We start from the raw sequence: 27517 nt of genomic DNA, 5'->3' as shown, positions 1-27517 counted from the left end.
CTTCGACAGGTTGAAGGCCGTCTCCCAGCGATAAAGCAGCAGTATGAGGAGTTAGAGGGGTTGTCATCATCATGGAAACAGGTCTTAGATGGAGCGCTTGCGTTGTACCGCATGTTCAGTGAAGCTAGCGCCTGTCAGCTGTGGGTCGGAGAAAAAGAACAGTGGCTGCACAACATGGAGATCCCCTCCAAACTAGAAGACCTGGAGGTGGTCCAGCAGAGGTGAGAGCAAAAAACGTTTGTCGTAATTTGTTGGTATAATAGTTTTTTCTTTGTTGTAGATATATTGTAATAATGATGTTTTGTTTGACTGAAGGTTTGAAACTCTAGAGCCAGAGATGAACACACTGGGCTCTCGTGTATCTGATGTCAATGAAGTGGCCCAACAGCTGCTTGGATCAGACAACCGCAACAAAGAGCAGATTAACCAGACACAGGACCAACTCAATAACAGGTACATTCTCCGAAACAAAGAATAGATTAACCACACTCAGAACCATCACAAACAAATACAGGTGCATCTCAATAAATTAGAATGTCGTGGAAAAGTTCATTTCTTTCAGTAATTCAACTCAAATTGTGAAACTCGTGTATTAAATAAATTCAATGCACACAGACTGAAGTAGTTTAAGTCTTTGGTTCTTTTAATTGTGATGATTTTGGCTCACATTTAACAAAAACCCACCAATTCACTATCTCAAAAAATTAGAATACATCATAAGACCAATAATAAAAACATTTTTAGTGAATTGTTGGCCTTCTGGAAAGTATGTTCATTTACTGTATATGTACTCAATACTTGGTAGGGGCTCCTTTTGCTTTAATTACTGCCTCAATTCGGCGTGGCATGGAGGTGATCAGTTTGTGGCACTGCTGAGGTGGTATGGAAGCCCAGGTTTCTTTGACAGTGGCCTTCAGCTCATCTGCATTTTTTGGTCTCTTGTTTCTCATTTTCCTCTTGACAATACCCCATAGATTCTCTATGGGGTTCAGGTCTGATGAGTTTGCTGGCCAGTCAAGCACACCAACACCATGGTCATTTAACCAACTTTTGGTGCTTTTGGCAGTGTGGGCAGGTGCCAAATCCTGCTGGAAAATGAAATCAGCATCTTTAAAAAGCTGGTCAGCAGAAGGAAGCATGAAGTGCTCCAAAATTTCTTGGTAAACGGGTGCAGTGACTTTGGTTTTCAAAAAACACAATGGACCAACACCAGCAGATGACATTGCACCCCAAATCATCACAGACTGTGGAAACTTAACACTGGACTTCAAGCAACTTGGGCTATGAGCTTCTCCACCATTCCTCCAGACTCTAGGACCTTGGTTTCCAAATGAAATACAAAACTTGCTCTCATCTGAAAAGAGGACTTTGGAACACTGGGCAACAGTCCGGTTCTTCTTCTCCTTAGCCCAGGTAAGATGCCTCTGATGTTGTCTGTGGTTCAGGATTGGCTTAACAAGAGGAATACGACAACTGTAGCCAAATTCCTTGACATGTCTGTGTGTGGTGGCTCTTGATGCCTTGACCCCAGCCATTCCTTGTGAAGTTCACCCAAATTCTTGAATCGATTTTGCTGGACAATCATAAGGCTGCGGTTCTCTCGGTTGGTTGTGCATCTTTTTCTTCAACACTTTTTCCGTCCACTCAACTTTCTGTTAACATGCTTGGATACAGCACTCTGTGAACAGCCAGCTTCTTTGGCAATGAATGTTTGTGGCTTACCCTCCTTGTGAAGGGTGTCAATGATTGTCTTCTGGACAACTGTCAGATCAGCAGTCTTCCCTATGATTTTGTAGCCTAGTGAACCAAACTGAGAGACCATTTTGAAGGCTCAGGAAACCTTTGCAGGTGTTTTGAGTTGATTAGCTGATTGGCATGTCAAAATATTCTAATTTTTTGAGATAGTGAATTGGTGGGTTTTTGTTAAATGTGAGCCAAAATCATCACAATTAAAAGAACCAAAGACTTAAACTACTTCAGTCTGTGTGCATTGAATTTATTTAATACACGAGTTTCACAATTTGAGTTGAATTACTGAAAGAAATGAACTTTTCCACGACATTCTAATTTATTGAGATGCACCTGTATGCCCTTACACAGACAAAACCACAACAAAGGAGAGATTAACAACTTACAAAACCAACTCAAATACACAAAAAAAGTATCCATTATGTCAGATCAAATGTTTTATGAAGTCATGTAATGATTCGTGCAAGTGCAATCATGAAAACACAGCAAACACATACATGGCCTTACACGTCTCCTCCCTCTTCATTTTCCCCCTTCCGCAGGTGGTCTGATTTCCAGAGTTTGGCCAACCAGCGTAAGCAAGCTTTAGAATCTGCACTGAATATCCAGAACTATCATCTAGAGTGTAATGAGATCAAGAGCTGGATGAAGGAGAAGACCAAAGTCATTGAGTCCACACAGAGCCTTGGAAACGACCTGGCTGGTGTCATGGCCCTGCAACGCAAGCTTACTGGTATGGAGAGAGACCTCGAGGCTATACAGGTAAAAATAAACAATGCAGAATTATGCATGCATTGCAACCATAAAAAAACCCTGCTGAAAAGAAAAAAACTCTTTGCTGGCTTAGCTGGTCTCCCATTTTGTTTAGCCTAGTCTGTTTGCTGGTTTTAGAGAGGTTTTGGGCACTTGTCAGTTGGCCAGGCTGGGAAACCAGCTAGACTAACTTCAAAGCATCTTAGTAAGATTGAGAATTTAGACAGACCAGCTAAAGACCGTCTCAGCCAGGATAAGTCCAGCTTAAACCTGCTAAGACCAGCCAACCATCTTATTCTGGCTTTCTGTTTTCTTCTAATAATTTCTGACTTTTCCCTGTCCTTTTTTCTTGCTGTTACACATTCGCTTTTGCCCATTTCCACAGGGAAAGCTGGATGACCTGCGTTCCGAGGCTGAGAAATTGACGTCTGAGCATCCTGACCAGGCTGAGGAGATTATGGGTCGTCTGGCTGAAATCCAGGAGGTGTGGGAGGAGCTTCGAGCCACCATGAAGCGGCGCGAAGAGTCATTGGGTGAAGCCTCCAAGCTCCAGGGCTTCCTCAGAGACCTTGATGACTTCCAGGCCTGGCTGTCTCGTACACAGACCACTGTGGCTTCTGAAGACACGCCTACTTCTCTGGCAGAAGCAGAACATCTGCTCGGTCAACATGAGGCCATAAAAAATGAAGTGGACAATTACAAGGAAGATTATGAGAAGATGAGAGCTACCGGAGCTGAGGTCAGTTGCATACACTTTAACCCTATAACGCTGTATGATCAAATATGATACACAACATTTGATGGCTCCTGTTTCACTCTCTGTTCAAGCTTAAAAGCCAAAAAACGTATGGTGTATATAAGTTTCATATGTTTATTGGACCATCTAGTGGTTATTTGTTGAAAAAAAAGTGGTTTTAATGTTTATATCGATCCATTTAAAATGGCGGACTTGCAAGAAAAGTGACTCTTATGTTGGGATAAATGACAGCTTATTTTAATAAAGTAATAGTAATGATTATATTGTTACTAATATTTTTTATAGTTTGTCTAGTGGCACTAAAAACAGTGTAATATAAAAAAAAACTAATATTTTCTGACAATTCTTTCATAAGTCAGGCTTTACAGGGTTAAGTGAACTCTGTAGTTTTTGTTTATGTAGTGCTGGCTTACATGGCAGTATTCTTGGTCTGCTATAGTAACCTAACGGCACAGTGCAGTATCATGCAGAAGCAATAGTTTTTGTTATTGATGCCATTGTAGAAACATGCTTTTTGTATCAGCCATAAATCATTTATTCCGTTAACGAAAGTATATGAAAATCAGGGGGTTAATGAGTACTTCTCACGTGAAATAAGTAGTATTTGGCTGGTAATGTGATCTCAACATGGCAGTCCCCATGAGGCAGCCCAACTCCATGTAACATAAAACAGATTTTTAGGGTACTGATCTGATTGGGTTCTTGTTGTTTTGAAGAGAATTGAAGTGAATAAGGTAAATGAGTTTGCTCTATCTGTGTTTAGGTAACACAGGGTCAGACGGATGCACAGTACATGTTCTTAGCCCAGCGGCTGCAAGCATTGGACACAGGCTGGCATGAGCTGAGGAGGATGTGGGAGAGCCGCCACTGTGTCCTTGCTCAGGCCTTCGACTTCCAAACCTTGCTACGAGATGCAAAACAGGCAGAGGGCTTTCTCAACAGCCAGGTAAGTTCACGTTATATGTTTGCTTTTTTGTTTGTGTTTGTTTCTAGCTAAACACTTCACATTTAAAACACTTTAACATGCCACCAATTTGCAGAGGAATCCATTTTTAATAAGTTGCATGTCTTGCAAATAAATACTTATCATTGAAGGATGAAGCCTTGATGAGAGAAATAACCCATTCACATATCTCTTTGCCCATAGGAGTATGTCCTGTCACACACAGAGATGCCATCCAGCCTGCAAGGGGCACTTGAGGCCATCAAGAAACATGAGGACTTCCTCACCACCATGGAGGCCAGTGAGGAGAAGATCAACTGTGTGGTTGAGTCAGGGCGGAGACTTGTATCCGATGGTAACACCTATGAAGACAAAATTCAGGAGAAGACAGACTCTATTCAGGAGAGGTGAGCAGGAACAGAATAAGACATGCTTGAAGTATCACTGTTATTTGATCCCAACAGGGATATCCATTAAATAAAGGCCCAGTCTTCTTCTTATCTCATCTTCTCTTTCAATTTCTTTCAGACACCAGAAGAACAAGGAAGCTGCTAATGAGCTGCTGACCAAATTGAAGGATAACAGAGAGCTGCAGCACTTCCTACAGGATGGACAAGAAGTAATAATACTACATACATGCAGGATTAACAAATACATACAGTATATATGTAAAGACTACGTAAGATATAAAAGAAGAATTGCACCAGCCTATAGCACAGTTTATTTGCATGCAAATTCGGTTACAGCACAAACACAGCCAAAAATGTTGATCTTGCGGGACACTTCAAAGTGCTTAATTGTGGAGGATGATGCAGACTGATACACTGTACTGAGCCTGTACAGCATCACCCCAACACTGTGATGCAGGCACCTGGAACTGGCTCTTTAAAACGGACGTGGTTGTGCTGAAAATAATGAATTATTTAAATTACTCACAACGCAGCACAATTTTAGCACATTTAGCAAATGTTTAAACTGGATTGGGGTGGAAAATGATCAAGCTTTAGCACTGAGAAACTTTACCATAGCTGTTCTTTGAAAAAGTGCTAAATATTATAGAAAGAGACTTTTAATAAAAAAAGCTTCAGCATGAAACCACTGCACGTCCAACAGAATGAAACCAGTGATGCCCCATTCAGAGCATTTGAATTGAAAATTTAGTTTTCTTTCCACCCCATCTCTATAGCTGACTCTGTGGATAAATGAGAAGATGTTGACGGCTCAGGACATGTCGTATGATGAGGCCAGAAACCTTCACAGCAAGTGGCAGAAGCACCAGGCCTTCATGGCTGAGCTCGCTTCCAATAAAGACTGGCTGGACAAGATCGACAAGGTATAAACACATATACACATCATCTTCCAGTGCTTTTATATTGCTGATGTACCTCTAAACCAATGCAACCACAGGCAAATTGTTTACAATGGAAAATGCAATTGTCAAATTAGAAGATATACACTCACTGTGCACTTTATTTGGAACACTATGGTCCTAATAAAGTGTACAACGTGGTCTTCTGCTGTTGTAGCCCATCAGCCTCAAGGTTCGATGTGCTGTGCATTCTGAGATGCTATTCTGCTCACTACAATTGTACAGAGTGGTTATCTGAGTTACCATAGCCTTTCTGTTAACTCGAACCAGTCTGGCCATTCTCTGTTGATCTCTCTCATCAATAAGGTGTTTCTGTCCACAGAACTGCCGCTCACTGGATGTTTTTTGTTTTTTGCACCATTCTGAGTAAAATCTAGAGACCGTTGGACGTGAAAATCCCAGGAGATCGGCAGTTACAGAAATATTCAAACCAGCCCGTCTGGCACCAAAAATCATGCCACGATCAAAATCACTGAGATAATAAATTTTTTCCCCATTCTGATGGTTGATGTGAACATTAACTGATGCTCCTGACCCATATCTGCATGATTCTATGCATTGCTCTGCTGTCACATGATTGGCTGATTAGTTAATCGCATGAATAAGTAGCTGTACAGGTGTTCTTAATAAAGTGTTTGGTGAGTGTAACTTTTAGTCTTGGCTTCTGCAATGACTTAATGTCTGCCTCTCTTTCTTCTAGGAGGGTCAGGCATTAGTAAAGGAGAAGCCTGAGTTGGAGCAGACAGTATCTGAGACTCTGAGTGGTCTGCAGAAGCAGTGGGACGAGCTGGAGAGCACCACCCAAGCCAAAGCTCAGTGTCTGTTTGACGCTAACCGAGCCGAGCTCTTCACACAGAGCTGCTCGGCGCTGGACTCCTGGCTTCAGAACATCTCCTCTCAACTCCAGAGCGATGACTTTGGAAAAGATCTCACTAGCGTCAACATTTTGCTCAAGAAACACCAGGTAAGTCAAAGATCGAGTAGTATGATCACTACTCGATATATTCACAGATCACTTTTAGGTGAAATCAAACTGTCCTGCAATGCATGGAAATCACAAAAAACATTTTAAATGTGCAGTAATTCTCTCAGTGTGCCAGATCCAACTGTGAAAGTTCCTGAAGAAAATTTGTGGAATTATTTTTACATAGGATAATTATGACTGCCATTAACCAATTTATCTTGTAAGATGTTTTAAATCTTATGAACCCTTATGTGAACTTTCACGTATAGATGCTGGAGCATCAGATGGAGGTGCGTGAGAAAGAGGTCCAGTCTCTGCAGTCACAGGCCCTAGTTCTGGCCCAAGAGGATACTGGGATAATGGAGGTGGATGGACAGCAGAGAAGGGTGACTGACAGCTTCGCTCAGCTGCAGGACCCTCTAAAACAGCGGAGGCAGCATCTCCTCGCTTCAAAAGAGGCTCATCAGTTCAACAGAGACCTTGAAGATGAGATAGTGAGTCACAAGCAAGAGCAGTTCACTCTCATACGCACATTCACAAGATTTGTTTGGGTTAAAAGAAATTATGAAACAAACTTTGGAGAGTGACATCTTATGTTTTGTCTAAAGTTATGGGTGAAGGAGAGGATGCCCCTCGCCACATCCACAGAGCATGGCAAAGACCTGCCGAGCGTCCAGCTGCTCATCAAGAAGAACCAGGTAAATCGATCACTTGATCAGTGTGTTTTTGAAGATATGAATACTGATTTTTTTTTTGATGGCCCTAAAGACTTTTTTTCTTTTTCATTCTTTGACCATTGTTCCATTCTTCCCTCAGACTCTGCGGAAGGAGATTCAGGGTCATCAGCCGCGTATCGATGACATCCAGGCTCATGGTATGAACATGCCCCCTGGAAAGGAGTCCGAGGTGGACAAGGAGAGGAAATCAGCTCTAGATGGTCGTCTGGCAGAGCTGAGGGAATTGTGGGCCCTCCTGATTTCTGAGACAGAGCAAAGACATGCGAGGCTAACAGAGGCAAACAAAGCACAGCAGTTTTACGCAGATGCTGCAGAGGCCGAGGCCTGGATGGGAGAACAAGAGCTTCATATGATGTCAGAGGAGAAGGCAAAGGTCAGTGAGAGTCAACTGTATGTTGTAGATGTTTGTTACAATGATTAATTTAAGGTGCTTCAAATATGTTTTCTCAATGGTTTGTTATAAAAGGTTAATTTTAAAAAGATGATCATTTGGAGTCTGATGAACATGTACACAGGATTCAGCAGACTTGACAGAATTTGTTTCTTAAAATCTTAAAAACCTTTTGATCTAAATGCTTAAACAAAAAAAGTTAAAATGAGTTTTGTAGACAAATATTAATTTTGCCTAAGTATGAGTGTCTTTACACAACTAAAATGTCACTTACATTTTTTTATTCTTAAATGAATGAGTTGAACTGGATAATAAAGGAAAAGCAGCCAACAAGGGAACTCCTTCAATATTGTTAAAAATTGGTTGGCTGACAGAAAATGCCCAGAGTCTGCAGAGATGTAATTTAGGCAAAGAGTGGCTATTTTGAAGAAGCTAAAATATAAGATAGTTTTGATTTGTTTGACACTTTTAGGGTCCCTACATAATTCCTATACTTCCATTTTTGTTTTCAGTTTTGATGATTTTATTATTATTCTAAAATATGGATGATAGAAATAAAGAAAGAGTAGGTGGGGGGCCTGGGTAGCTCAGTGGTAAAATACGCTGGCTACCACCCCTGGAGTTCACTAGTTTGAATCCCAGGGTGTGCTGAGTGACTCCAGCCAGGTCTCCTAAGCAACCAAGTTGGCCCGGTTGCTAGGGAGGGTAGGACGCATGGTGAGTTGAGCGTGGTTGCTGTGGTGGATGGCGTGAAGCCTCCACACGCGCTATGTCTCCGTGGCAACGCGCTTAACAAGCCACGTGATAAGATGCGCGGGTTGACTGTCTCAGACGCGGAGGCAGCTGGGATTCGTCCTCCGCCACCCGGACTGAGGTGAATCACTACGCGACCACGAGGAGTTAGAGCGCATTGGGAATTGGGCATTCCAAATTGGGAGAAAAAAGGAAAAAAATAAATAAATGAAAGAGTAGGTGTGTTCAAACTTTTTGACTGTAGGTGCAATTGGTGATACTGGGGAACAATTTTGGATGGTTGTAAGAGCAGGAAATATAAATATTTTTAAAATACTTTGCTGACATATCTGAACAATTGTTGTAGGATGAGCAGAGCGCTTTGGTGATGGTGAAGAAACACCAGATTCTGGAGCAGGCTCTGGAGGACTACGCCCAGACCATCCACCAGTTGGCCAACAGCAGCAGACTGATGGTGAACAGCGAACACCCAGAGAGGTGAGGGGCTTGATTGGATATCTTAGGACTGTCAGATGTCAGTCAGTGCTGAATGTGAAATGAAGTATTGATTCAATTTCCTTTGTCTTCCTCTTGTAGTGAAAGAATCACTTTGAGGCAGGCTCAGGTGGATAAACTGTATGCAGGGTTGAAGGATCTGGCAGAAGAAAGGAGAAGCAAACTGCAGGAGAGACTGAGACTGACCCAGCTGAAGAGAGAGGTGGATGATTTAGAGCAGTGGATCGCAGAGAGGGAAGTTGTAGCCGGATCTCATGAACTCGGACAAGACTATGAACATGTGACGGTATGAAATACACTAGTCTTTTCTTCCCTTTAATCTTCACAGAAATGAAGGAATTGTTGGCTGTGGGAACAGCACTTTAAGGAATGTTCTGGGTTCAATACAAGTTAAGCTCAATCCACAGCATTTGTGGCATAATATTGATTACCACAAAAATAAATTTTGACTTGCCCCTCCTTTTCTTTAAAAAATCTGGGTTACAGTGGGGCACTTGCAATGGAAGTTAAATTTTTACTTTAAAATACTCACTTTTTCTAACGCATAATCACAAGACATAACAATGTGTGTTAACATGATTTTAGTGTGATAAAATCACTTACTAACCTTTTCTGTGTGCAGTTATAGCCAATTTTACAACTTTGTTGACATGACGACGTAATGTCAACAAACCCTATAACTCTAAATTGAATGTAAACAACTTTACAGCTTAAATATGCATGAGTTTTAACAGAACAATTAATGCAAGTGCTTTTCTAAAATTATAAGCCTCACATTTCTGCCTTTAAACTCTTGACCACATTCACTTCCATTGCAAGTGCCTCACTGTAACCCTGATTTGTGCTTTTTTTTAAAGAAAATAAATGTTTGTGTTAATCAACATTATGCCATAAATGCTGACAGTTGAGCTTAACTTGTATTGAACCCGGAATATTCCTTTAAATTTCATGGTTAATATTTATGTAAATGGAAGATTTAACCAGTCTCAAAAGTTAACTTGAATTAAGGGAGATATTTCCCCCCTGGATAGTTCACCAAAAAAAAAAAAGTATTTCTTTCTTCTGTGGAACACAAAAGGAGATTAGGCAGAATGTTAGTCTTTTTCACCATTCACTTTGATTGTAAGGAAAAAAGATGCAAATAAAGTGAAAGGTGACTGAGGCTTTTTGATTTCACCCAAAAAGTAAATATTTTACCTTTCAAAAGAGTATATTTTTTGCTAAGATATTCACAGTGTCTCACATTCTTGTCAAATACTTCAGTGGAATCAGTTCATTGAAATGGTCACTACAGTGTCTAAACCAATTACTAGATAGCCCTAGAATAGAATATTATGAAATGTATCAAAAGTAAGGTTACAGAAAAAACAAAACTAAGAAATTCACTACATGAAAGTTTTTTGCCCCCACAGTTCTGGTTAACTTCTGACCCACAAATTATTCCATGCAGTTATAATCTTACATTTTGGCTGTTCTTTCTCGATCTTGCAGATGTTGCGTGATAAATTCCGGGAGTTTGCACGGGACACCAGCACAATTGGTCAGGAGCGTGTGGATGCAGTAAATGCTCAGGCAGATGAACTTATAGAGTCAGGTCATCCAGAGAACGCCAGTGTGGCTGAGTGGAAGGATGGGCTCAACGAGGCCTGGGCTGACCTGCTAGAGCTCATCGACACACGCACACAAATGCTGGCTGCCTCGTACGAGCTGCACCGATTCCATCAGGATGCCCGAGAAGCTCTGGGGCTCATACGGGAGAAGAAGGAAACGCTAGCAGGGGCCAAACTTGGGCGAGATCTGAACACTGTCCAGCACCTGCTTAGACAGCATACAGCCTATGAACATGATGTGCAGGCACTCAGTGGGCAGGTGAGAGTGAGTGTTTGCTTGTGCTTCTCAGGGGCTGTTCACACTGGATGCATTCTTACATCCATCTGCGCTGGTTTTTAATTGTTCATCTATGTAAATATGCAACTTGTAAAAGCACATCTTGAGACATGTGTTTTCTATTCCTTTCTGTGCTCTTTGGCTGAATGCAAAAACACATCTGGTTTGAACTGTTTATCATCCTTCTCTGTTCTCCCTCTTTTAACAATCATTCTTTGCCCCTTCACTGCAGGTCATGCAGGTGCAGGATGATGCAGCACGTCTGCAAAAAGCATATGCAGGAGAGAAAGCTGAGGACATCCAACGCCACGAGCGTGCGGTCACAGAGGCCTGGGAGGGACTTCAGTCTGCCACTCAAGCCAGGCGGCTGCTCCTGTTGGACACAGTTGAGAAGTTCCGGTTCTTAAACATGGTCAGAGATCTCATGCTGTGGATGGAGGGAATAAACTTACAGATCCAGTCACATGACAGTCCGAGGTTCATGTACACACACAAACACATTGTGAAGTCTAAATCAAACAGTGACACATACTGTAAGGTCTGCATGAACAACAATACAGACAACTGCAGGACAGACAATGGGGTACAAAAGTTCACATTGAAAACATGGGATTGTTTTAATGATGAGGAATGAGGATTTTGAAAATTGTAAATCAGAAAAGTTCTGACATAAAATGAAAAATAAATTTTCTTCATATAATATATATTCATTTACATTTACATTTATTCATTTGGCAGACGCATTTATCCAAAGCACTTACAAAAGAGGAAAACCTAAGCGAATCATCTAAAGGAGACAGTGGTACGAAAAAGTGCCATATTACAAAAGTTTCACTAGCATCAGAATAGTATTCAAAACAGATTAAAGTGCAACAATATTTTAAAAAATATATAAATTAGTGACTGGTTATGTGCTCATGGAAAAGATGTGTTTTTAGTCGTTTTTTTGAAGACAGAAAGTGAGTCAGCTTCACGGATGGAGTTGGAAAGGTCATTCCACCAATGTGGTATGATGAAGCCGAAAGTCCGGGAAAGTGTTCGGCTAAGGCGACGTTCCTTAGCCGACCGCAGGCTTCTAGTGGGCGTGTCGCTCTGCAGAAATGATTTTAGGTATGCTGGAGCATACCCAGTGACTGTTCTGTATGCCAGCATCAGAGCCTTGAATTTGATACGTGCATCAACCGGCAGCCAGTGGAGAGAGACAAGGAGTGGTGTAACTTGCTCTCTTTGGTTCATTAAAGACCAGACGTACTGCTGCATTCTGGATCATTTGTAGGGGTCTAATTGCACCTACAGGGAGGCCTGCAATGAGAGCGTTACAGTAGTCCAGTCTAGTTATGACAAGTGACTGAACAAGAAGTTGTGTGGCATGTTCAGAGAGGAAGGGTCTCATCTTCCTGATATTGTAGAGTGTAAATCTACATGATCGTGCTGTCTTTGAGATGTGGTCTGTGAAATGTATTTTGTTATCGGTGGTTACCCCTAGATTTCTGACCGTTTTGGAAGGCGTTACTGTAGTTGCACCCAGCTGCACGGTGATGTTGTGTTCAACAGCAGGGTTGGCTGGAAAGACAAGGAGTTCAGTCTTGGCTGGGTTGAGTTGCAGGTGGTGTTCCTTTATCCAGGCCGAGATGTCTGCCAGGCAGGCAGAGATTCGAGCAGTCACTGTGGTGTCATTGGGCTGGAAAGACAAGTAGAGCTGTGTGTCATTAGCATAGTAGTGGTAAGAGAAACCGTGTGTCTGAATGATGGGTCCCAGTGATGTTGTGTATATAGAGAAGAGAAGTGGCCCAAGCACAGATCCCTGAGGTACCCCAGTAAATAGCTGATGTGGCTTGGATACCTCTCCTCTCCAGGCTACCTTGAAGGACCTACCTGAGAGATAGGAATTAAACCAGTCAAGCACAGTTCTTGTGATGCCCAGCAAAGAGAGGGTGGAGAGCAAGATCTGATGGTTGACTGTGTCAAAGGCTGCAGAAAGGTCCAGCAGAATCAGGACGGATGATCTGGATTCAGCTTTCGCCTGTCTCAGCGACTCAGTGACAAACAGCAGGGCAGTCTCGGTGGAGTGTCTACTTTTGAAGCCTGACTGATTATCATCCAGCAGCTTGTTCTTTGAGAGATAGGCAGAGATTTGATTGAAAACTGCCCTTTCAAGTGTTTTTGCCATGAATGGGATGAGAGAGACTGGTCTGTAGTGTTCTACTTTTGTGGGGTTAAGTGTGGGTTTCTTCAGCAGCGGGGTTACTCGAGCCTGCTTAAATGTAGTGGGAAAAGTGCCTGTAAGCAGAGATGTGTTAATTATGTGAGTGAGTGCAGGTAAGATGGGCGGAGGGATCGCCTGGAGAAGGTGAGAAGGAATGGGGTCAAGGGAACAGGTGGTGGGGTGGTTGGATAGGAGTTTAGAGACCTCAGTGTCAGTCAGGGGAGAGAACATAGAGACAGAAGAGTTGCATACAGGAGATGGGTGTTTAACAGGGTGTGGTGCTGAGAATGTATTGCTGATGGTTGTAACCTTATTAGTAAAAAATGTGGCGAAGACATCTGCTGTCAGTGATGTGTCAGGTGGTGGAGGGGGAGGGCAGAGAAGTGTGTTGAATATTCTAAACAAGCTGCGAGTGTCTGTGGTGCTGTTGATCTTGTTCTGGTAATAGGTGGTTTTAACATTATCTGAAAAAGTTGCAAGCAGAGAACTGATACTTACCTAGATCTGCTGGATCTTTAGATTTCCAGCATCTCCTCTCAGCTGCCTTGAGGTCAGTCCGATATTCACGAAGGACTTCAGAGATCCAGGGGCTGGGTGGTGTAGCACGTGCTGGCCTAGAGGAGAGAGGACAGATGTTGTCTAGACAGGTTGTTAAAGTAGAGCTTAGTGTGTCTGTGGCAGTGTTTACATCAAGCGTGGAAAATACATTTGGTGTAGGTAGAGAGGTAGAGACGGCAGTGGAAAGGTGAGAGGGTGAAAGAGAACGGAGGTTACGGCAAAAGAAAACCAAATGTGGAGTCTGTTTTAATGTAGATGGGAGAGTCATGTGGAATTGAACAAAGTAGTGATCAGAGACATGTAAGGGAGTAACAAGAATATTTGAGTTGGTACGGGTACGTGTAAAAATGAGGTCCAGTAGAAAGATTCTGAACTCCGACTTTGGACCCCACTGTACAAAGTTTTAAGTATTATTTTTTTGTATATAGCGCACAAAATTGCAATTATGTATCAGTTTAATAAGAAATTAGTTGGGCAATATAACTAGATGAATGATGTAACTAGAACTTTTTCTTGATGGGAATGACACAGAGGCTGTGAGAGATAGACTTACAGTCTCTTCAATGGGTTGTACTGTTGTTTAAAGTATTTTGAATCATTCTGCTGAAGTAAAATTTGGGGAAAAAACGTCTTTCCAAGAAATTTTAGAAGAGAAGAAACTCCATAAAACACGAGTTGTGGAAAATAAAATATGATCTAGGAGCTTTATAAAGCGTTTTACAGTGCATGCCATTGAAGAGCCCGTAAGTTTATCCCTCACAGCCTTGTTTTCATTCATGTCAAAAATCAAACATGGAATTACCGTGAATAAGGTCTATTTATAAGTATGTGAACAACTGATGAGTTGTTTTATTAATTACGAGTTGCTGTATTGGTGTGTTGTAGGGATGTCTCTTCAGCTGGTCTGGTCATCGCCAACCATCAGGACATTAAGTCAGAGATAGAGACTAGAGCAGACAGCTTCACTTCTAGCAGCGAAATGGGACGCACCCTCATGGACAATAACCACTATGCTTCAGATGAGGTCTCTCTTTCTCTGGAAATTCATACAAATGAAGAGCCACTAATTCACACTTTCATATCATTACGAATCACTGTAACTCAAAAGGAACACGTGCATATTCTCTATGCACCATGCAGGATAACACATGCATGCAACTGTGTTATCCTGCATGGAGCTGTACATATGATATATACAAACACTTATACATATTTAAACATATTAACAACTGCATGTTAGCTAAGAAAGCCCACATGCGCACACACACACACACTCACTCCCTGAGTTGCTGAGGTCTTAAGTTGGATGTCTGTGATTTTCTAGATTCAAGAGAAATTGGTTCAGCTTCAGGCCAAACGCACTGAAATTAATCAGAAGTGGCAAGAGAAAATGGACCACTTACAGATCGGTGAGTATGTGGGAGTAAGCTTATTTCTGTCACTAGTGGCATCCTAAGGATGTGTACATCAAAGGCAGCAGATTCAAATGTAGAAAAATGTGTATTTGATGAAATTGTCTGACAGTGTGACACATCCTCTCTATATGTTATTGCTCATACTATATCCAAGCACTCTTTTCTGTGTGTTAGTTCTGGAGGTGTTACAGTTTAGCCGGGATGCGTCCATGGCTGAGTCATGGCTGGCGGGGCAGGAGCCGTTGGTCAGGGCGGCAGAATTGGGATCTAATGTAGACGAGGTCGAGAGTCTCATCAAACGCCACGAAGCCTTTGAAAAACTGGCAGCAGGCTGGGAAGAACGCTTCACACTGTTAGAGAAGCTCACCACGGTTTGTTAAAAACAGACCCACACAAATAAATATGCATTCATGGCATCATTCGTCTTTTAATTTTCCCGCTCTTTCATTTCATTTTCTATGTCAGCTGGAGGAACACGAGATTCAAAGAAGAAGGGAAGAGGAAGAAAGAGCCCGGCGACCACCCACACCTCCTCCTGTAGAGGAAGTGGTACCATCCGAGTTGAATGATTCTGCTGCAAGGTATAAAAATATAGACTGTATCAGTCTATTCAACTAGAGCAGTGTTTCCCAAACTGTTTTCTTATATGTACCCTTACAGCCACATCAGTAAGGCTCTGATGGAACCTTGATTTACTTTTGAAAATAAAACAGTTGATACTGCAAGTGGAAAGATTTGCAGAACGTTTACAGAAACACAAGTAGCTCCTTTTCCCTTTAATGAGACACCTGAGCTTGTATGTAATTTTATGATTTTAGGGGCATTTCTTGAGTAGCTTTCTCAGAGAAAGACATGAGATAAATACAAATAAAGAAATGACTTGGGAATTTCAGTTTAATAGGCTTAACGAATAGAAATTGTTAATAACCTCCTTAAAGGAATATTCCTGGTTCAGTTCAAGTGAAGCTCAATCGACAGCATTTGTGGTTTGATATTGATTTGAATGAATTGAAAATGAATTTCGACTCGTCCCTCCTTTTGGTTAAGAAAAAGCAAAAATCTGGGTTACAGTGAGGCACTTACAATGGAAGTGAATGGGGGTTAATACATAAATGTTAAATGTTTCAAAAGTATAGCCACAAGACAAACAATATGCATGTTAACATGATTTTAGTGTGATAAAATCACTTACTAACCTTTTCTGTGTAAAGTTATAGCCAATTTTACAACTTTGTTGCCATGACAATGTAATGTCAACAAACCCTAAAACGACTGTAAACGACAATTTAAACAACATTACAGCTCAAATAATACATGAGTTTTAATGGAATAATTAATGCAAGTGCTTTTATAAAATTTTAAGCTTCACATTTCTGCCTTTAAACCATCCAAAAATTGGCCCCATTCACTTCCATTGTAAGTTCCTCACTATAACCTAGATTTTTGCCTTTTTCTTTTTTTTTTTTTTTTTTTCTTAAAGAAAAAAGAGATGAGTTGAAATACATTTTTGTGGTAATCAACATTATGCCACAAATGCTGTCGATTGAGCTTAACTTGTATTGAACCCGGAATATTCCTTTCAGGGCTGCTCAACCGGCGTGGTAACCCCAGGGGGCGTTTAAAGGATGCCAGGGGGCGCTGAGAGCAAATTAGTAGAGAGGGGGGCATTAGGTTACAAATGGGGTGCATTTATCAGTCAAATTAATCAAATCTATAGTTCCTCTTTGCATTAAAATGTTTATCTAGACTTGGAGTATATCAGTTGGTTCTCAATTTTACGGGTTGGTACGCATTTGTAACATGGTTCTCCTGATTTTGAAGTCTAGCGACACATCTGAAGTATCTGGTTTAGCAGCGCCAAATACACAAGCGGAGGCACAACCTCGGCTAATGCACCTGTATGGCTCTGTAGATGGATACAGCTCAATGGACAGAGCAACGCAAGCACAAATCTCTTAAAGCTCGAGCTCTTAAACACGCAGCTCTGCAAGAACCAGTGAGAAGCATGGCGTGAGAAGCGGAAACCATTTGAATTCGGCACAGAATTCTACATCACCACCCTTGAATTTACTATAGTAACACTAACTGTACTTTTTTTCTCCCTTTTTCTCCCCAATTTGGAATGCCCAAAGCACTCTAAGTCCACGTGGTGACGTAGTGACTCGCCTCAATCTGGGTAGCGGAGGACGAATCTCAGTCGCCTTCGCGTCTGAGACGTCAATCCGCACATCTTATCACGTGGCTTGTTGAGCGTGTTACCGCGAAGACATAGCGCGTGTGGAGGCTTCACGCACCCCACCGAGAGCGAGAACCACATTATAGCGATCACGAGGAGGTTACCCCATGTGACTCTACCCTCCCTAGCAACCGGGCCAATTTGGTTGCTTATGAGACCTGGCTGGAATCACTCAGCACACCCTGGATTCGAACTTGCGACTCCAGGGGTGGTAGTCAGCGTCTTTACTCGCTGAGCTACCCAGGCCCCCGTGCCCCTGATTTGTAATCACTAGGGAATGGTCATTTTTTTTCCATTCACTTCTAACTCTTACCTTTTGTATTTGTTAGTTTATCCCACACTCTCTTTGTTTTACCTTGTAACTCTGTTTTTTCTTTTACATGTTTATATTTCTCAATTGCTTCTTTTTAAGGACGAGTCTGGACCAGACGACATTGAACCAGTCAGTATCTGTCAATGGTGCCTACAGTGACCAGGACACATCACAGGTCAGACATGAATCCACTCTGTTGTCTCAAATCCACATTTGATCCAGTTATGCCTTCACTTTCACATAGACAATTTATGTGTATATGTTAGTATGCAGACACGGTTTTAAAATTCCCATCACAACACAAATCACAGTCCAGTCTCAGTTGTGCTGTCTTGTTGTGTGTTCAGTGTCCTTTTCGTGTTCCTCTCAATTTTTTCTGTTGATATAAATATCCTGGCGTAAGCTTAATCTAACTCGTGAGTCCGTGAAGAGTGTGTCTGTGGTGAGAATGTTGCAACAACCAAGTGTGTAACAAAACGACCAGTATGTTTTCGTGGTCTTATTGTGTGGATGTTCTTTTAAATGTCAGAACAACTCGTTAACATACTCGTATGTTAACACATATTCTTGTGACATCTCTTATCCACAGTCATTATCGGTCTCAGTATCTGAACTCAAGAAACCTGAACCTAAACCAGAGACTAAACCTCAGTCTAACCCAGTTTCTAAGCCTGTGCCTAAACCACACAAGGCACAGGAGCGTGTGAGTACTAACCCCCTAGTGCCAGCCTTTAGCCGTAGTGTAGCATTGCTGCCCCATCACTGCTTGTGCTTAACAACCCAACTGCCTAGCAGCATGGCGGCAGCTATACCACACCAGCTAGAGGGCCAAAACACTCTGTTGCTTTCTATTGCTGTCAATGGATCATTTTGTGTTTGTTTCGTATGATTTTCTTCTATTTGGCTACTGTAATTTTTTAACTTGTAAAAGATTTGTTTGCTTATGGCTGAGCTTCAACATCAATGTTTGGGATGCACTTTATCACACAGTTTCCCAGTTCAAATCAAATTTCTATGTGCTGATGTTATTGAGCAACTTTTTTCTCTGTAGTAAAGTTTTGTTGTTTGTAGCCAGCTGTCTTTGTATTGTAGCTAGTGTGAGTTTGTCATGATTGTTGGGGTGCATCATAACAACTGAACTAATATTCCCTATTAATCCAACTCATACGTAATTTAATGTCTGTCTTCTGATTTCCTTCAGTCTCATCGGATTTTATTTTTCTCTAAGGCTAGTAGCTTTTCTTTTTTTTTTTTTTAAGCAACAATTTTTCCTTGTATTGTATGTACAGTACTTGCTAAAAATAGGCTAGTTTTTGAGGAACTTGCAGGTAGATGTGTCCCAGTGTCTTGTGGCATTGTTAGTTCATTATTATACCCACATTACCCTTGCTTTTCCATACTACCCCTAGTTTGTCCTTGGTGTAACATGCCAGTGTTGTTGCATTTTTGTGTGTTTGTCTATGGTGGTTTTCAAACTGGGCAGGTTTGCTGCGGTCCGAATATGAGCGTGATTGTTCATGGCGCCCCCCCCCCACCGTTGGTCTGGTTTCAGACTCACGTATGATTGTCAAACCTGCAGCTTTTCCGTCATCACAAACATGCACGTGATGGAAAACACGACACAGGTCGCTATATTTGTGTTTTTTTATTAATCTGACGTCATTAGGCACACCAGAGTGAATAAAACATTGCGTCGCATGCCGTAATTCAGCACTTGTCCAGGAGATGGAGACTATATCTGATGCTCACAAACAGTCTTTTTTGAGGACACAGCTGGTTGCACGCTCGCTCACGCACCTATATAAAAGGCACCTCACCTCTTCTGCATCCCACAATGTTCCCCTGCCACTCATGGTGCACGTGTGTGTTTGTTTTTGTGCAACTGATGATGTCATCATGCTGAAATCAGCAAAAACACATGCGCAAGTAATTTTACTTCCTAAACAAGTGAGGACCTGGACTGGTTGATTTCTCACTCATGGGAACCACACCACAGTTCCCTTGCAGCCAAACTCAGACCAACCTCTACAGGTAGTCTCGGGTTCGGTACCACAGTCCGCTGCCCGGTTCGCAAAACAGCTTTCACATTACCAATTTTTCATGTGAACCGTGCTCTGTTTTGGACTAAACTGCCAGTGTGAAAACCCCTTTAAAGTACGCATTTGCTTTCCTTTTGTGTGCATGTTCATATTATGCTTATTGAGTTAGGAGTTTCATTTAGATGTGTTTTAGATGACAAAATATGAGATTGTCATGAAGAAACGACTGGTCTGAACACCCTTTAACTTTCTTTCTTTATCTATTTATTTATTTATTTATTTATTTCTAATAAGGTCAATTTATTTTAGATAGAATATACTCGTATTTTATATATATGAATAGTTTAAAGCAAGTTTGTAGCCTGCCAATTAATATGTAACATGCAATTTCAGAATGTGTATTGCATGTAACATAGTAAACAAGTTATACAGGCCATGAACAAAAAAAGCCTTTAATGAATAACAGTAGTATTTACCAGCACAGCAGTGACCTTAGTGACATAAGCATTATTTTAGAAGTCTCCTAATTAGAAGTGTCCCATTTTAAGTCTAATTTTAGCATGTTTTTGTCAACCAGGGATCAGAATCTGAGTCTGTAAATGGTCCAGGCCGTGACAGTGGTCTGGACTCAGCATCACGGCAAGACCCTTCAGCAACACTGCCAGGGCGAGGAGGAGCAGAGGCGGCAACAGAAGCAATGGAGGGCATGCTCTGCAGGAAACAGGAAATGGATTCGCACAGCAAAAAAGCAGCCACCAGGTAAAACTGGAAGCAGATAAATGACAAGAGCTTATGGAAAGAAGATGGGTCTTGCTCTGTTTAATTTTTTACGTGAATGAAAACGAGGCTGTGAGGGATAGACTGGTGACATGCGTTGTAAAAAGCTGTATAAAATCCAAAGATTTTTGTATAAAACCACTTCTCATGTTATCTGGAGTATTTTGTGCACTGAAATTTTTTGGAAAGATTTTGTATTTTGTTTCAGTGTTTCATCAGCGAAACTATTCAAAATGTTTTAAACAACAGTATAACCATAGATATACCTACGTAGATGCCTCATTCGGCTGGTTCGGATACATCAACCGAGGCGCCATCTTGGAACGGTCAACAAGGAGAGCTGTTAAAATGCAAGTGAATAGAGAAGAAGCCTCAGACTGCTGCATTAACTGCTTTTGTGTGGAAACATTTCATCATGCAATGACAGACTGGGTGCTAATTTTCAATGTGTTTGTCAAGATATATTCATTTGAAGAGGACTTTATTTGCAGTTTGCTATGGGGAAAAAAAAACTTCTAAAACTGTTTTAGAAGTGAAGTCAGGAATTTTTATATCATCTAAATATTGCCCAATGTTTATGGAAAATCAGATCATCTGAAAGTTTGCTGGAAAAGACTCAAGACTGTTGCAGACCGTATCTGTCAGTTTACTTTCATGTGTTGATGGATGGCTCTTGACCTTTCCAGTATGGTGGATATGCCGATGTATTGCGGTCCATAGGAACAACTGCTAATAAGGGATCTACAGTATGTATAGATATGAGTATAACCCATTGAAGAGACCTATACCTAGGTCTATCCCTCACAGCCTCTGTGTAATTCCAGTCAAAAATTAAAGATGGCGCTACACTGAAAAATTTCCATTGGAGTGTTACTGAGTGAACTTGCAATTGAAAAGGCGTTACTGAGATGTTATAGACTAATGGCATTCTCTTTCTCTGCATTTTAAGATCGTGGCAGAATGTGTATTGTGTATTACGTAAAGGCAGTATGGGCTTCTATAAGGACAACAAAAGTGCCTCAAATGGAATCCCTTACCATGGAGAAGTTCCCATCAGCCTCAATGAGGCTGTCTGTGAGGTTGCCCATGACTACAAGAAGAGGAAACATGTATTTAAACTTAGGTGAGAAAGAGATGGGGAAATAGTTTTTATTAGTATTTTATTTTTATTTTTTTAAACTGCAAATACTTAATTAACAAGATTCTGTAAAAATATTAGCATGTGACCAGTATTTACATTTTTACAGGCTTGGAGATGGAAAGGAGTTCTTGTTTCAAGCAAAGGATGAGGTGAGTTTTTCCATAAATGAAAGGGGAAAAAACAAGATTTCTTACCAGTTTCAGAATTATATTTTTACATATAGTTTTGGTAAAAGACGTTCCTGTGTCCTGACATAATTTCATATTGTAATACTATCGTTCTCTCCCCCAGGCTGAAATGAGCTCTTGGATTCGAGCAATCCAAACATCCATGTCATCCGACGAACGTTCGCCAGGTGGCACACGGGGTCTGAGTCGGGCAATGACCATGCCACCCATCTCTCCCAGCTCGGGCGAAGCAGGAGGTGTGGTCATGCGCAACAAAGAAGGCAAAGAGAGAGACCGCGAAAAACGCTTCAGTTTCTTTGGCAAGAAGAAATAAGCACCCAAATATGTCACCGATCTCCACAATGAGGGAAACAAGAGATGGAAGTTTGTCAACACTCGAAAGAAACTGAAAATGATAGAAAAGGGGCAGCAAACTCGCATGTCACAATGTGATACATTTTTTACGTTCTTCAACTCAATTTGTTTTTTATTCGTCTCATTTCACACATGGATCTTGTTCAATTTCGCATCCTAGCTATCGTGGCACTTTTGGCCCGAAGTGTTGTAAATCCACAGAGTTAGCCCTGTTAATTGGGCTTCTCTGGAGAGGAGGGAGTGACATTTCTGACTAAGACCAGCTCCCAAACTAAGAGCCAACGCAGTAGAGGCTTTGTGAAAGTTCAGCTCATACCTTTCAATTTGACTAGTTTCCTCTTCACTTTGTTTTTCCCCCTCAAAATAGTTTTAGCTTTGCACTAGATAGCTTTTCCATACTGTAATGTTTGAAAGACCAAGAGTGCTGTTTTGTTGTTTTCACCTGATTATTTCATTTTTCTGTCTGAATTTCAACTTCTCACTTTCTTTGTGAAGGACCACAATCCTTTTTTGGCATTGTTTTGGTATAACTAAAGATTTAATTGTTATTGCTACTATTAATATTGTTTATTTGCGTTTCTGAGTCCATTTAAAATTGATTATTTAAAAAAAAAATTGTAAGTATAGTTAGGTATGGGTCATGTTCAGAGAAAACAAAAACGGCCATGAGTCAAAGGTTTGCGCTGGTCAACTACATGCTCTTCTAACTGACAATTTTTGCATTTGTTCATTTTACTAGATATGACTGTGTTGAATGCTTTTTATATAAAAAAAATTATAGTTATTTTTGGCTTGCAAGTTTAAGAGGGAAAAAAACTATTTATAACGGTTTTAGTTTTATTTTATCTTGGAGCTAAGATTCTCTGTTCTCCCTCTTTCATTCTGATTGAGTGATACCTTGAGATGTATGGGTTCTACATTGTGTGACTTTTTCATCAGTTCATCTGTTCCCTTAACCTCATCTCTTGTTGAAAAGACAGTGTTTGTGGTGAAAATTGGAATTTGAGGTGTGATGCTGTGGTTTAGACTTTGGTTTTACTCTTGCTCTAAAGCAAACAGACAAAACACAAGAATCCCTTGCACAAGCCAACATTAAACTTACAAAGAATTGTGAGGAGGGACATATATTTTTTCCTCTTTCTTGATAGTTTGATTTGAATATGTAGATGACCGAGTTTCCTATTAAAGAGTTTTTCGGATTGATTCTCAGGCATCAGTTTTACCATTCACACACAGGCGTGCACGTTTTTCTCTCTTAACCCTAAACTTTACATATTTTTATAGGGATTAGCATCTTTTCTGATAGCTGAAGTAGGGATTAGTGTCAGTGATGCTCCTGAAGGTTGATGCTGTTTTTTTAGGTGTGTGTGTGTGTGTGTGTGTGTGTGTGTACACAGAAGTTGCTTTCAGGTGTATCAGTTGTGAATGTGCTTAAACTCTGAATGTGAAACAAAATGACTTAGGCATTCTTATGTGGACCAAATCAACAGTTTTTCCCCCTTCATGGTGAATGAGATAATCTGCTCCCTTTATTTGTAAGAGTATGAGTTACAAGAGATTATCTTCCTTGGAGGAATGTGAAATTTTTACAGCATAAATATATAATTGCAGGTTTTATACTTGCGGGGCAGGAGGGAATTATCTCCTGGTAACAGCAAAGTAACATAAGGCAGGATCCATTACAATCAACCAGACTAGATTTCAAACATACTTTTGCAGTTATTCAAGAGCATGATGTGTAGGTTACAAATGTACTGTGGCATGAAATCAGTATTTTTGTAAGATAAAGATTTTTCTGCCTATGATTGTGAGAAAGCTTGCCTTGGTGTGTTGATATTATTGTGAGGTTTTTTGATGTCATACAATGAAGCCCCTTCCTCTGATATGAGTGGAGTATACACTCTTATGTCAATCTTTTTTTTTTTTTTAGATGGAGATGCATTTAAGGGGGTAAACAGAAAGCTGCTGTTTTTTCTGTGACGTTTGATGTGATGCAAAATTATACAGACTCCCTATTAAACCTGGTCCAGCCCTCTAAAACAGCCAATGACCATCTTTCCAGTTTTCAGTGTCTGGAGAATGTCACCAAAACAAACTTAAAATTGATTTTGATAAGATCAGAAAGGCATCTTATCAGATCTGATGTTCTCCTCCCTAAAGAATAAAAGCGCCACTGAGGTTGAAAGATGTAGACTAGTGATTTTGCTCACTGAACACTGTCATTGAGCATTAAGATTTGTTTAGCCTGAGCCTACATGCAGATAAGTTTGAGACTATATGTGCTACTGAATTTAGTCACTACTTTTAGTTGTTTCCCGAGATCAGTTCCAAAATGCACTGGGTTATAGTTTATGTCTCACTTATTTGCGCTGTTGATTTTCTTTTCTGTTATTTTCCTCTTTGTCACTAAGTTCTAGTCTTCTTTCTTCCCCCTCATCTTTTTTTTAATCTCTTGAGTGGGGATGTTTTACACTGGCTAGATGGTCAGCTGCATTGTGGAATATAAGAGAATCCAGAGAAGAGTCGATTTATGTGAATTTCAAAGATCTGGTTAGTGAAATTTTAGGGCAAACGGAGAATGAATGATAATTTTATTGTAATATGTTTATACAGTCAGTTCTAAGAGTGAAAACTCATCTCTCAGTAGGAGAGAGTGTTTCCTCATAGTGCTGGGCATTAAATTAGATAAAATCTTATTTTTAAGCGTCTTTTTTTCCTCATCCATTAATAGGATATTGTGCAACATTATAATGCGTCTTCAAAAATAATCCCACCAACTCATTGAAGAACCATATGTTAAAGAATATCAATTGTTAATATCACTACTATTATATGTTATTGTTATTATTATATAAAACTCATTATTAATATTACCATTATTAATACTACTGCTGTTGCAACTGCACCTCGTGTAAAATCTGCAGCCTATTCCTGCTGAGTTTCTAGTCTGTAATACCAAACCCCACCACTTGGGGGAAAGTGTGCTGTGAAGCATTTTTTTTTTCATTGCTGATGTTAACAAGAAAAAGACTTGTTTGTGTATCTACATCTAATATTAGGAATAAAACATGGTTTGAAAAGAAATTTGTGTCATTCTTATTGTATAAATCTGCAATAGTCAGCTGCTGCTAGATATATTTGATATCAAGAATATAAATATTCTGGATTCATTGAGGCACTTACAATGGAAGTGAATGGAAAGCTTATAATTTTATAAAAGCACTTACATTAATTCTTCTGTTAAAACTCATGTATTATTTGAGCTGTAAAGTTGTTTAAATTGTCATTTTTACAGTTGTTTTAGGGTTTGTTGACATTATATCATCATGGCAACGAAGTTGTAAAAATGGCTATAACTTCACACAGAAAAGGTTAGTAAGTGATTTTATCACACTAAAATCATGTTAACATCTTGTGGTTATAATTGTGAAACAGTGATGCCACAAATGCTGATCGATTGACCTTAACAGTTGTATGTATTATACTTCTTATAGCCTATCATTTATGTATATAATGTATATGTATATGCTATAAGTTGTATGAAGCTTGGACTTAACCACACTTCCAACCAGATAGCTCAGTGTTGTTGAGGATGGACATACAACTAAAAACAGATAGCAAAAATATCCAATTTACCTCACATTACATCATGTATAGCCCTCCTGGAGGAATGTTACAAGTTAAGCTCAATCGACAGCATTTGTGGCATAAAATTGATTACCACAAAAATTAATTTAGACTCGTCCCTCCTTTTCTTTAAAAAAGTAAAAATCTGGGTTACAGTGAGGCACTTACAATGGAAGTGAATGGGGGTTAATACATAAATGTTAAAATACTCACTGTTTCAAAAGTATAGCCACAAGACATAAACAATATGCATGTTAACATGATTTTAGTGTGATAAAATCACTTGCTAACCTTTCTTTGTAAAGTAAAAAAAATCCAATTTTACAATTTTGTTGCCATGACGACATAATGCCATAAACCCCTAAATCCTTCTATGTTTGTAAAAACAATGATTTAAACAACTTTACAGCTCAAATAATACTCAAGTTTTAACAGAAGAATTCATTTGTCTCTTATAAATTTATAAGCTTCACATTTCTGCCTTAAAACTCTCTAAAGATTGACCCCATTCACTTCCATTGCAAGTGCCTCACTGTCAACTCGATTTTTGGTTTATTTTTTTAAGAAAAGGAGTGACGAGTGTGTGTGTGTGTGTGTGTGAGAGAGAGAGAGAGATTAACATTATGCCACAAATGCTGTCGATTCTGCATAACTTGTATTGAATCCTGAATATTCCTTTATCTTGTATTAAACCCAGAATATTCCTTTAAATATGTAAACAAGTCAAACACCATAATTTGGTCATCAATATGCTTATACTTGTCTTTTAAATATCCTCCTTTTCTTTCCCATGTCAAGGCAAACCTCTTTTTCTGACTACCCCCTCCTTCCTAAGTCAATGATGGGTCATGAACTTTGACCTCAACCCATGCACAAATATTCAGCATTTCTCTCTTTCTCCCTCCCTTCCATTCCTCCACTTGAAACAATAGTAACTGAACTCAGCTCCTTGTGCTCAGAGCTGTCGTATCCAACTGTGAACTATCATATTCTGCAGTAATCAGTCAATTGACAAACGATGACAATGCACTTTTACAAATGTATTGCCTCGTTTGGAAGTGTGTTTGTGATGTTTTGAAGTCACCCAAAGGATGAGATACTTTTTTGTCTGAGACATTTTTTGTTTGAGCCAAGCAGAGAACATGGTAGTTGTTCTGAATCTATCCTTGAAACTATTCCAAGACAGCTTTGAACTACCTACAGAACTTTTAGAAGAATATAGCAGCTCTGTTGGTCCATACAATGCAAGTGAATGGTGAATACAATTTTGAAGCTCTAAAAAGCACATAAAGGCAGCATAAACGTAATCCATGTGACTCCAGTGGAAAAATCCATGTCTTCTGAAGTGATCCAATCTGATTTGGGTGAGAACAGACCAAAATGTAACTCCTTTTCACTGAACATATTGCCATTGCAATCTCTATGTGCAGAGCACTAGATGGAGCTAGAAAGTGTAATTGAGCTTGAAATCATGATCTGCTGATGTCAAGATGTATAATAAAAAAGGAGTTTGCTCTGTTCACACCCAAAACTGATTGGATCACTTCAGAAGACATGGATACAACCCCCAGAGTCTTATGCATTACTTGTAAGCTGCTTTTGTGCTTTAAAGTCACCATTTACTTGGTTACCATTCACTTGCATTTGACCTACAGAGCTGAGATATTCTTCTAAAAAATCTTTGTGTTTTGCAGAAGAAAGAAAGTCATACACATCTGGGATGGCATGAGGGTGAGTAGAGAATTTTCATTTTTGGGTTGAACTATTAATTTAACAAGGCCTGAATCTCAGAGGAAATGTCCTGTGTTTGCCTCTCAACTGTCCCTTTATGCTTTGTTCTGTATTTGCATGGTTCAGATGCTCAG

The 27517-nt window shown here is 40.2% G+C and overlaps 1 protein-coding gene across 3 annotated transcripts in view; it reads left to right on the top strand.

The window, feature by feature from the left end:
* LOC127433510 (spectrin beta chain, non-erythrocytic 1-like) overlaps window positions 1–25109 on the top strand; it is an 81047-nt gene extending 55938 nt beyond the window's left edge. For 2 of the 3 annotated variants that reach the window (XM_051685502.1, XM_051685483.1), the window contains exons 16-41: window positions 10–221; window positions 316–453; window positions 2292–2511; window positions 2888–3241; window positions 4023–4205; window positions 4407–4609; window positions 4731–4821; window positions 5389–5535; window positions 6272–6535; window positions 6805–7029; window positions 7144–7233; window positions 7352–7645; window positions 8763–8893; window positions 8993–9197; window positions 10403–10780; window positions 11031–11275; window positions 14448–14586; window positions 14887–14971; window positions 15152–15348; window positions 15443–15558; window positions 17626–17701; window positions 18116–18229; window positions 20143–20324; window positions 21292–21465; window positions 21590–21632; window positions 21775–25109. In XM_051685502.1, the coding sequence (XP_051541462.1) occupies window positions 10–221; window positions 316–453; window positions 2292–2511; window positions 2888–3241; window positions 4023–4205; window positions 4407–4609; window positions 4731–4821; window positions 5389–5535; window positions 6272–6535; window positions 6805–7029; window positions 7144–7233; window positions 7352–7645; window positions 8763–8893; window positions 8993–9197; window positions 10403–10780; window positions 11031–11275; window positions 14448–14586; window positions 14887–14971; window positions 15152–15348; window positions 15443–15558; window positions 17626–17701; window positions 18116–18229; window positions 20143–20324; window positions 21292–21465; window positions 21590–21632; window positions 21775–21984 (4716 nt within the window). In that variant the 3' untranslated portion in view covers window positions 21985–25109. The remainder of the gene's footprint in view (window positions 1–9; window positions 222–315; window positions 454–2291; window positions 2512–2887; window positions 3242–4022; window positions 4206–4406; window positions 4610–4730; window positions 4822–5388; window positions 5536–6271; window positions 6536–6804; window positions 7030–7143; window positions 7234–7351; window positions 7646–8762; window positions 8894–8992; window positions 9198–10402; window positions 10781–11030; window positions 11276–14447; window positions 14587–14886; window positions 14972–15151; window positions 15349–15442; window positions 15559–17625; window positions 17702–18115; window positions 18230–20142; window positions 20325–21291; window positions 21466–21589; window positions 21633–21774) is intronic. The other variant, XM_051685492.1, reaches the window with a different exon arrangement.
* Window positions 25110–27517: the final 2408 nt, after the last annotated feature.

Source organism: Myxocyprinus asiaticus, chromosome 4 (assembly GCF_019703515.2).
Source record: "Myxocyprinus asiaticus isolate MX2 ecotype Aquarium Trade chromosome 4, UBuf_Myxa_2, whole genome shotgun sequence".
In the NCBI taxonomy this organism is placed as follows: Eukaryota; Metazoa; Chordata; class Actinopteri; order Cypriniformes; family Catostomidae; genus Myxocyprinus; species Myxocyprinus asiaticus.
Note: the sequence above shows the minus strand (reverse complement) of the source record. Positions and strands in the feature narration are given on the sequence as shown.